This window comes from Convolutriloba macropyga, unplaced genomic scaffold, assembly GCF_964194025.1.
Source record: "Convolutriloba macropyga unplaced genomic scaffold, txConMacr16.3 SCAFFOLD_363, whole genome shotgun sequence".
NCBI lineage: Eukaryota > Metazoa > Xenacoelomorpha > Acoela > Convolutidae > Convolutriloba > Convolutriloba macropyga.
Window position 1 is genome coordinate 100,213 of NW_027453101.1, and position 9,607 is coordinate 109,819.

Here is a 9,607-nt window from a genome sequence, read left to right on the forward strand (position 1 = left end):
ATCTGAACATATCGACTTTCCGTCTCAGACTTCAACCTTGGTATGCTTGTTGACGTTGCTGGCTGTTAAATGCACCTGTAAAGACTTAATCTATTGTTTGAGAGATTGTGTATTCTATTTGAAGACATATAAGGCAGTGTTTGCTTTTCAAAATCCAATCATTGTGTGCAAAATTTCACGGAAAGTGTGGAAGGGTTGCAAACTCAATTTTTGGCTGCTATTCTACCCCGAGTTACCACTCAGACTGTTTCAGTACTGAATCAGTATCTTTCAATAGTAACTTGCAGAAGCAGCACAAACAGTATATTATTCCCAGAAAAAAATAGCATCTTTTCAAAATGTTAAGTATATCTAAGTAAAAGCAGTGTAAAGTACGAACAAAGATTTCGCTGAAAACAATCATCGCAAAGTTAAAGCTCATGATTTCCTCTCCATTGGAATGGTTTTCCCCAACCAGGAGGACCATTACTCCTCCGCCTTTCAGATGTTGACCTCGACGTTGAATACTGACTCTTTCTAGACTGTTTTTTGACTTTCACGGTAGATCCACAAGAACAAGCCTCTAACCCATTTCGAGATCCACCATGTTTGCGACAGAAATCACTTCGACAACCTGATAAAAATTGTTTGCTACAAAAATTGTCGGGAAAATAGTAGCACTGGAATTCAAAACAAGGAGGACGAATGGACTGGTAAATGTGCGTTTGAACATAATATTCCGACGACCCCTTAGCTCATTTTTGCACCATATAATAGACATAACTGTGTCACAAAAATAGGGTCACTACGTTCAGACTTTCGTTCGTTCAAAGTTGCCTGGGCCCAGAATTTCGTGAGTTCAAAGCTGCTCTTGTCCGGACTATCGCGCGTTCAAAGTTACCTATGTCCAGACTATAGTGCGTTCAAAGTTGTCTATGTTCAGACTATCGTGCGTTCATTCTTGTTTCCAGACCGTGTCCATTTGAACACACAAAACCCTCTTGTACGTTCATTTCGGTCTGGGAGCTCAGCCTTAGTAGGTAAACTTTTGAGGCAAATTAAAGACCAACTCACTTCGTATCTTGAGAGTTTTCGTCAGTTACAATATTGATGAGTAATAAGTTTGAATATTTTGTTGCATGACTAAAATATTCGAAAATGAAATGATAATAACTCTTTTTCATAGCCGACAAAGGATGTTTGAATTTTTTCTTTGCATATTTTATATATTCAATGGAAAATTCAAAAATTAAAGGTTGCCATTAGAATTATAAAATCTACAAAAGTTTTCACTATTTGACTATTCTGAACTCCAAACTACTTTTTTTGTTCTCCTGAGTACATTAATTCATTGCGTCAATCGTGTTATCATTCATATAAAGAACTTCCAAAATTAAACCAGAGTTAGTACAAAAATTTAATTTGGAACAATATTTAGTTTCACCTTCTTTGCACTCCTTCGAGTACAAATATAACGGTTGCAAACTCTTTTGGCATCACTTCTTGATGCTGGTGATTCATAACATCGAAATAGAAAAAGTTAATGCAGTTATAATTTTTGTGAATTTCGAAAAATTTCATGAAAACTTTTATAAATGAAATGAAGCTAGTCTGAAAACAGCTCGTTAACATAGAGTAAAAGTTTAGTATAAAATTCAAGGGTTAAAATTCAGGAAGGGCCGTGTAAAAGTTGTGGAGACGAAACGTCATCTTAAATTGTTTTTTACTAATCTTAAGGCGGCGAATATGAAGAGATCTGAAGATCTCTTCGCCCGTCATATTTTTCATAGCTAACACCGCAATATCTTTTCAATCGATTTTGCAGATTTTTAAATTTTGAATTTATATATTAGACAAGAAGGCTCGGTAGTGTTCGCTCGCAAGTATGGCACCAACCCCACTCATTCACACTTTAGATTTGACGGTCTACGAAATGAGAAATTTAAATTCAAATTTTAAAAATGTCCCAAAAGCGAATGAAGGGATATTGCGGTGTTGGTTATGAAACAAGTTGGCGGGCGAACAGATATTCAGATCTATTTAGATTCTCCGCCCTCAAAATAGTAAAATTTTCTTTTGATGATCTTCCGCTTATAGGGATCTTTTCCGTTTGTGCCCCCCCCCCCATTTAGCGGGCGCATTTTATTTGCACCCGCAGACCATATTTTTACATAATGATTCACTATGTAATGCACGTGCTCTGTAACTGGAGGCGCATAAAGTACTGGGGGGGGGGGGCACAAGCGGAAAAGATCCGTTTATAAAAGTTTTACACTGCTATGTCTGTTGTTTGGCTGGCTAAAGTCTTTTTAATTCTTTTAAATATTTTGAGGCTGACGAATGTGAAGAGTTCTAACGATCTGTTAGCCTGCAAAATTTTTTCTTAGCTAGCACCGCAAAATCCATTTTTTTTCTTATGACAATTATAACCAACTTTATGTATTAGACAGGAAGGCTCATTAATGTGCGTTCGCAATTACCCCAATCATCCATATTATTCACTTCACTGTCAACCAAATAAGAAAGAGATAGAAAACTTTCAAAACTGCAAATAACTTAAAAAAAAACTTTGTTTGCATAAAAAAACTGATCCCAATTGAAATCCCCTTGTGAAGCTTTTTTCGCCTGATTAGAAGGCCGATGAGAACTGCCATTATTAAGAACAGGGGTCAAGACAAAAAACAACAAAAACAAATAACAACGACAACAAAGATGTTTTTTATCCCTAAATCATTATAATTTTCTATGAAAAGAAAACACAAAAACAAAGTCCAAAATACGGTAATATTCTAAACCGAACAAAAAACTTGTACTTCATTAGAGAAAACCTTGGAGGAGTTGTTAATGTGCAAATTGTTTTTAAATTATTTTTCAAAAAATAAACTGTTTTAAAGAATGAAAGACATTAGATATCAACTGAAATCTTAAAAAGAATCTAAGTTCATTCAATCTTTCATCTGAAAAAATTAAAACGTTTTATTTGCTCGAATATATCTGAAAACTACCAAAAAAAACAAAAAAGCAACATTAAAATTTCGAGAAAGCGGTGTCGAAGATGTTAAGACTACTATCTACTTCATAAAGATATAAGACACAATCAATTACAATTTCCTTGAACAAATCAATGCTCAGAATACTTTGAATGCTACTTTGGATACTTTTTAAAATCTTCAGATTACTTTGGATGCTGAGAAAGTCAATATATCATAAATAAATAAGCATTTTAGTCAAATATCGAGTTAAAAAAACAAAAACCGGAAAAAACCGAATTCAACAACACTTAAAAAGAGACCGCAAGTAACACTAGACATATTTGAAGTTATCAAAGATTGTGTTCGGAGTTTTAAGGTGTGACAATCCGGCCAATGTGAACGAAGTTGACCAAAGATTTTTATTCTGTGCCTTTTTAGATGAAAGGAATTGTAAATTTTTAAAAACTTTAAACTTTAACCTGAAAAACACTATAGATAATAGTTGCAACATAACCAACTGACGTCGGGCAGATTGCTCTCAAGCGACTGACGAGCGGTTGGCTTCATCAGTAGGTAGCCATGGCTTAGTGAGGCTAGCTTTAGCCTAATTGAGGCGTGAGATAATGGTAAAAGATGATGACATCACACCACAAAACAGCAGCTGAAACGCGGCATCAACAAAAGAGTTTACAAGCAGCGAGAGAAAGAGAAAGAGAGAGAGAGAGAGAAGAGAGCTAAAGATATTTCACACGATGAGATTCAACTCTGCGACTTCTAGTTTTCCGGTCTTGTAAGTAACTAAATTATATAGAAAAAACTATAAGCGCAAAACTCAAAAGAAAAGTTTCAACTTTTAGCAAAGAAAAAAAATGTTCGAAAAGCATTTTTGTCTGTGGAATTTCGTCATGTAACCCATCTGCAATACCTAAGAAGTTTATTTGGCCAGTAATTATTGTTTAACTCAGAAGAGACAAAAATTTTCCAAAATTTTAGAAATCATTGCAAATTTTAACAAAACCTTGCTAAAGTTTGTGATATTATTATCTTCAAAACAATTTTATTGTCTCAAGAGACTATCAAGTAACCCTATTTCAAGCCTTAAAAAATTTCACTGGCTCATAAAGAACCATAAACTTGGAACATGATAATAACTATTCAAATTGAGAGAAATTAAAATTTGGCAAAAAATTGCTATAATTCGAGTCTTTCAAATATTGGTAATCTTTCCGTTAAATCTAGAAATTATGCAGCAACTTATTATCAATCCTCGGAGGACATCACTGGGCCCCTGGTGCCGGAAAAAAATCAATAATTTCAAAATAGTAAAAAACTTAAAATTGTTTAAGTTCTTGATTGTAAAGTTTTGAAACATAGCCGGCAGATTGCCGGAAAAATAACCGCGATAGACGCTCGTGGCCTTCCAGGAATTGAAACACCTACAAAAATAAGATAAAAAGATAGACCACCAGTCCTTCAATAGACCACTAGACTTTTCGGGTTAGCTTCGTACTGTCAATTTTTGACACATACGTTCTATAAGGAAAACGCCCTTAAAGAGCTATTTCAAAATTGATATTCGAAATAAAAAAATCAAGACTAATAATCACAAATTAGGGCATATAAGATTGGCACAACTTAGATGCACACTATTAACTAGTAAATCTTCACTAAAAATTAAAGTTCCATAAGTGAGTTCAGAAGTCAATTTTTTGAGTGAGGTAAGTCACGCAATTGACCTAAAAGCAGAAACAACGTCACCTACACAATTTTTAACTGCAAAGCAATAGAAGTCACTGAAGTCAATTCCAAGAAGTCAATTCCAAGAAGTCAGGTCGTAAGAATTATCGATGGAGACGACAAATTAATAAAAACCACGATGTCCCCGATAATAGCCGCTATCGCTTCGCGGCTATTAAAAAACATTCTAATAAATCTAGAAGCTATGCAACAACCTACTATCAAACCGCGCAACAGGTTCCCTGGCTCTTAAGGCTGGAGAAACCTGAAAAATGACAAACACTTTCAAAAAACCCTGAAAAAATTGCAAAAGATTTTTAAAGAAATTGTTAAATTGGTGATATGAAATCTTGAAAAAGATTTCATTACTTCTAGAAACTATCCAGTAACTTTTTATCAAAAATTGAGGAGTTTCTTTGACGCCCAGTGCAGAAAAAATGCAAAAAAAATTTGAAAAAACAATAAATATTCGGTTAAATTTCCGTGTTAATATTATTACCAAAACATAAAGCTCATAAAATGTTCCAAAAAACTTTTATCAACTTATAAGAACCTCAATTTTAGACCGATTCATCAAAAAAAATGACAAATGACGAAAAAACGCGAAAAATTGCAAATATTTGGCCTCGAAAACTGCTAAAAATGACATTTAAACTTTAATTACTCTATCAAACCCTAGAAGAGCTTCTTTGCCTCTTGAGGCTGAGGTAACCTGAAAAATGACAAAATTTTTCAAAAAAATTGAAAAGACTCGCAAGTTTTAGCAAAAGTTGCTGAAATTTGTGATAATAAAAAGTTGAAAACTATTCCATGGTCAGTAAAAGTTTTTCAGTAGCATTGTAATAAACCTCTAAATATGTTTTCTGCCCCAGGGTCTAGAAAAATTTGATTAATGACAATAAATAAAAAAACTGAAAAAACTGCAAGTTTTGTCATAAAATGCTAATATTCAGGTAGTGAAAGTTTTGAGCACCATTCCATTTTAACCACAAGCTATGCAGTAATCCTTTATAAAACCCTAGATGAGGTTCCTGGAATCTTTCTTGCTGGAGAAACCAAAAAACTGACAAAAATTTTCAGAAAACGTGGAAAAATTTGCAAGTTTTATCAAAAACAGCTCTTAAAAAAGTTTTTTCAAAAATGCTAAAATTCGTGATGTTAAAATGAAAAAATATTCCATTACCAATAGAACCTACGGAGCAATCAATAATCAAACCGTACAGGGGGTTCCTTGACATCTAGGGCTAAAAAACAAATAGCTCCAAAACAAACAGCTCTTAAAATGGTCATATAAAGTAGTTTTTCGCGGAATATTAGACTGGTCCAACAAAAGAAAATAAAAGATACAAACAACAAATAGTTTCAAAATACACAATAAAATTGCATCTTTCTGGGCTCAAAAACTCCTAAGAATGACCTTTTATCATTAAACTAAGGCCTTCCCAGTAGCTTCATCACGCTAAGCGCTTGAAGGACTACTAAACGCGGCTAAGGGCCTCTATTGAAAATTAATGATCACGCGGCGCTACCTGTTTATCCCGTTTTTAAAGATAAAAACTCGAATGGGTCCGACGAAAAAATGGTCAAGTGAAAAATCGCATAAAAAGAAAAAAAGACCAACACGACTAATATAATTGCTACAAACTTCGTTTGAGAGCAATTAAACATTTTTTTCAACAAAAATGGCAAAAAACTGCGTAAAAGCGGAAAATGTGAACAAAATCAACCAGAATCTGTCAAATGATCACAAAACGTTGAACATCGATAACTAAGTGGAAAAAGGATTTTCGAAAAATCTTTTTAAATATATATTCTTTGCCTGACGGGCTTTCTAATGATACCACTCACAAACCTCTACGATCAGTTTATTTATCGGCATAAATCGATTGATAAAAAACTCATTGGATTATAGAGTTCCTCCCCCACTAAAGTGGGTCGGAACAATGAGGAAAATAGTTCTTTCAACACAGATTTGACCAACAAAGTTACAAAAGATTAGTAGTCGACTTCTGTGTTTTCGGAGAACTTTTCGCGAAATCAAATCTGAAGAAATAATAGTTGGTTCCTTATTGGAAATCAAGTAGGACGTTTTTATGGTTGTTCGAAAGTTCCTCCGAAACAACCTGTTCTTGCAAGATTCTTACTGTAAATCTAAATTTTGTAATAAATTGTTCAAGATGTTCTTGGGCTGACCAGGGTCGAAGTTTCATAGCTAAAAATCACTAAGAGATGTCAAATTTGCAATGAATTTGAATATAAAGTGTAAGATTTGCGCTCAATGCGATGAATGCCTATGCGGTGAAAAAAAAGTCACCGCTAAAAATCGCTTAAACGGTGAAAAAAAATTTTTCCCCGCAACCAGCCGGGGATGTTTTGCAGAGGAACAATTTAAGATCTGCGGTAATTAGAGGTTAACATAAATATCTCTTAATACTCAAATCGCCCTCAATTTCTAGCGGTGAATGCGGTGAAATTGATGAACTTTTGCAAGATGTGGCGTTTTTTAGAGGTGAAATTTTTCAATATTTGCAAATTTAACGGTGAAAATGTGTAAAATGTTTATTTTTACCGCTTAGTACACGACTAATAGATTTGGCGATGAATTGTCCCCGTGTCGAGGTTTGGAGGTGAATTTTCATAAGAAGTGCGGTTAAATGCGGTGAAAAAAGTAATTTTCACCGCTTATTTCTTACATCTTTTTGCGGTGAATGAGGCGAATCACGGTGAATTATCTATTTTCACCGCGTTCTCAATATTTTTACAAAAAAAGACTCGTCAGCACACGGGTTCGAACCTCTGATCTCTGGCATGCCCTCAACTGCGTAGTCCACTGAGCCAACTGTCACTTACATCTTTCAAATTTCTTGTGACTGTAAATCAGATTGAGTAAACTTTGGAAAACATATGTGGTGAATTTTTGTAAAAAATGCTGTGAATTTTGCAGTGAATTTTTGTAAGAAATGCGGTGAAATATGGTGAATTATTTTTTACACCGCTTTCACCGCATTTCTTACATTAATTTGCCACAAAAGTTGATGCGGTGAAATTTTGTATGAAATGCGGTGAATTTTGCGGTGAATTTTTGTAAGGAATGCAGTGAAATGCGGTGAAATATTTAGTTTCACCGCATTCACAGCAATCATTGCATTTCTTACAAAAATTCACCGCATTCACCGCATTTCTTACAAAAATTTACCCAAAAACCTCGACCAGGGTCGTGATATTTGCAGTTTTTAGTGCTGTTTTCAACGCATTCAGCGCTAAAAAATACAATTCTTACAACCAATCACAGCAGTTATTGCAATATTGCATTTCCCCGGGTCGAGGTTTTGACAAATATAATGTAAGATTAGCGGTGAATAGCGGTGAAAAAAAAACTTTTTTCACCGCAAAGCGCCCGCATATTGTAGCGTTGAATGCGCTGAAAGCGGTGAATTTTTGTAAGAATTGCGATGAATTTTGCGGTGAAAAATTTTTTTTCACCGCATTCACCGGAATTCTTACAAAAAAGAAACTGCCGTACAGGGGTTCGAACCTCTATCTCATGCGTGTCACCAACTTCGTAATCCTCTGCGCCATCTGTCAGTTACTTCAGAGATATTTCCTGTGAATATAAGATAAGCGTTGAAATTAGCGCGGTGAATATTTGTAAAGGTTGCATTTTTAGCGGTGAAAATATTTTTTTTACCGCATTCTGCTGGTAGCGGTGAAAAAAATTTTTTCACCACATTCTGCTGGTAGCGGTGAAAATTTTTTTTCACCGCATCCTGCTTGTAGCGGTGAAAAATTTTCTTTCACCGCTTAAGCGCTGAAAAAAAAAATTTCACCGCTTAAAAGTTTTTTTTCACCGCATTCATCGCATTGAACGCAAATCTTACACTTTTACTCAAATTCACCGCAAATATTACATCTTTTAGCGATTTTTGGCGGTGATACCTCGACCCGGGTCATCGCTATCAATTTCTTATACAGTTCGACCAGGGCACTTACCACAGGCACAAGGTGTTGGTGGCGGGACTCGGCAGGACGGGCTTCCACAGCAACAGGGTCGTGTTCTGGTGTCATTCACACTGCTTTGGCCTTTGAACTGTATACGTTTACGCTTAGGCTCATACGTTTTATAATTTTTGTACATTTCAATTAAGGAAATCTTAATGCTTGGTTACAATTGGTGAGCGCTGGTGATGAATATCAGCACATCGTCCTTATCGCCATCAAATAACTTCTCGATGATCGATCATAATAATAACACCCCTTTGGTAAAATTTATTAATGAGCTCTCGCTGCGATTACAAAGATACTACTGTTGTTATCTCAGTTAGGCCTCATATACGCATATATTTTTTGTACTAGACCACATAGGTACACGAGTTTTTGGTATTCGAACAAATTGGACATATAGCTCTGATAAAGCTACCAATAAAGAAGTAGTCCTCAAAAAAGTACCCCAGGCATATGTTAGAAAACTTTTATGGTAAGCCTGTGCCAATTACAGCTCAGAGCCGAGAGCGTATGTCGAGGGCGTTTATTAATCCTAGTCGCTCATTGAGCTTAGTGCTCACAGAGGGCTGGTTTTTTCGTTAAAATTTTAGCGCAAAGCGACTAAGAAGAGCAAGTAAGAAAAGCAAGAAAATAAGACGAATCCTCGGTAAGGCGTACATCTAAGTTGCGTACCTGTTTTCCACCTGCATTCCTATGACTTAATTGTAACACGCACCTGCAAGTTTTAAAATGATCCTAACAGTGCCAGACTTTAGAATGCCAGATGAAATGGTCACGTGACTCTACTTGAAGTCACTGAGAATTTCTGGCGTTTGTCGAAAACCGCGAAGCGGGTCGAAATATTAAGTCAAAAGTGACTTCTGCAGAGTCACGTAACCATGCTTTAAACAGGAAACACACACCATTTCAAAAAACCA

General features: G+C 35.4%; 1 protein-coding gene across 3 annotated transcripts; it reads right to left on the reverse strand.

The window, feature by feature from the left end:
• Positions 1-372: 372 nt before the first annotated feature.
• Positions 373-9,087, reverse strand: LOC142358052 (uncharacterized). Of its 3 annotated transcripts, XM_075409525.1 has the most exons (3): positions 8,679-9,087; positions 8,248-8,292; positions 373-613 (listed from the first exon to the last, which is right to left on the reverse strand). In XM_075409525.1, exons 1-3 carry the CDS (start codon positions 8,821-8,823, stop codon positions 411-413), a joined length of 393 nt encoding a protein of 130 aa, XP_075265640.1. In that variant the 5' UTR covers positions 8,824-9,087; the 3' UTR covers positions 373-410. The 3 variants fall into 3 exon arrangements, 1 of the variants encoding a protein (XP_075265640.1); XR_012761747.1 differs by lacking the exon at positions 8,248-8,292; XR_012761748.1 differs by lacking the exons at positions 373-613; positions 8,248-8,292 and adding an exon at positions 631-1,122.
• Between the last annotated feature and the right edge of the window lie 520 nt (positions 9,088-9,607).

Excerpts from the sequence above, each read along its gene's own strand:
- LOC142358052 (XM_075409525.1), bottom strand. The coding sequence starts at position 8,823 with ATGTACAAAAATTATAAAACGTATGAGCCTAAGCGTAAACGTATACAG. Across the intron at positions 8,293-8,678 it reads ACCAACACCTTGTGCCTGTG|GAAATATCTCTGAAGTAACT; the intron begins GTAAGTGCCCTG and ends TTATATTCACAG. Across the intron at positions 614-8,247 it reads ATGGCGCAGAGGATTACGAA|GTTGTCGAAGTGATTTCTGT; the intron begins GTTGGTGACACG and ends AATTTTTATCAG.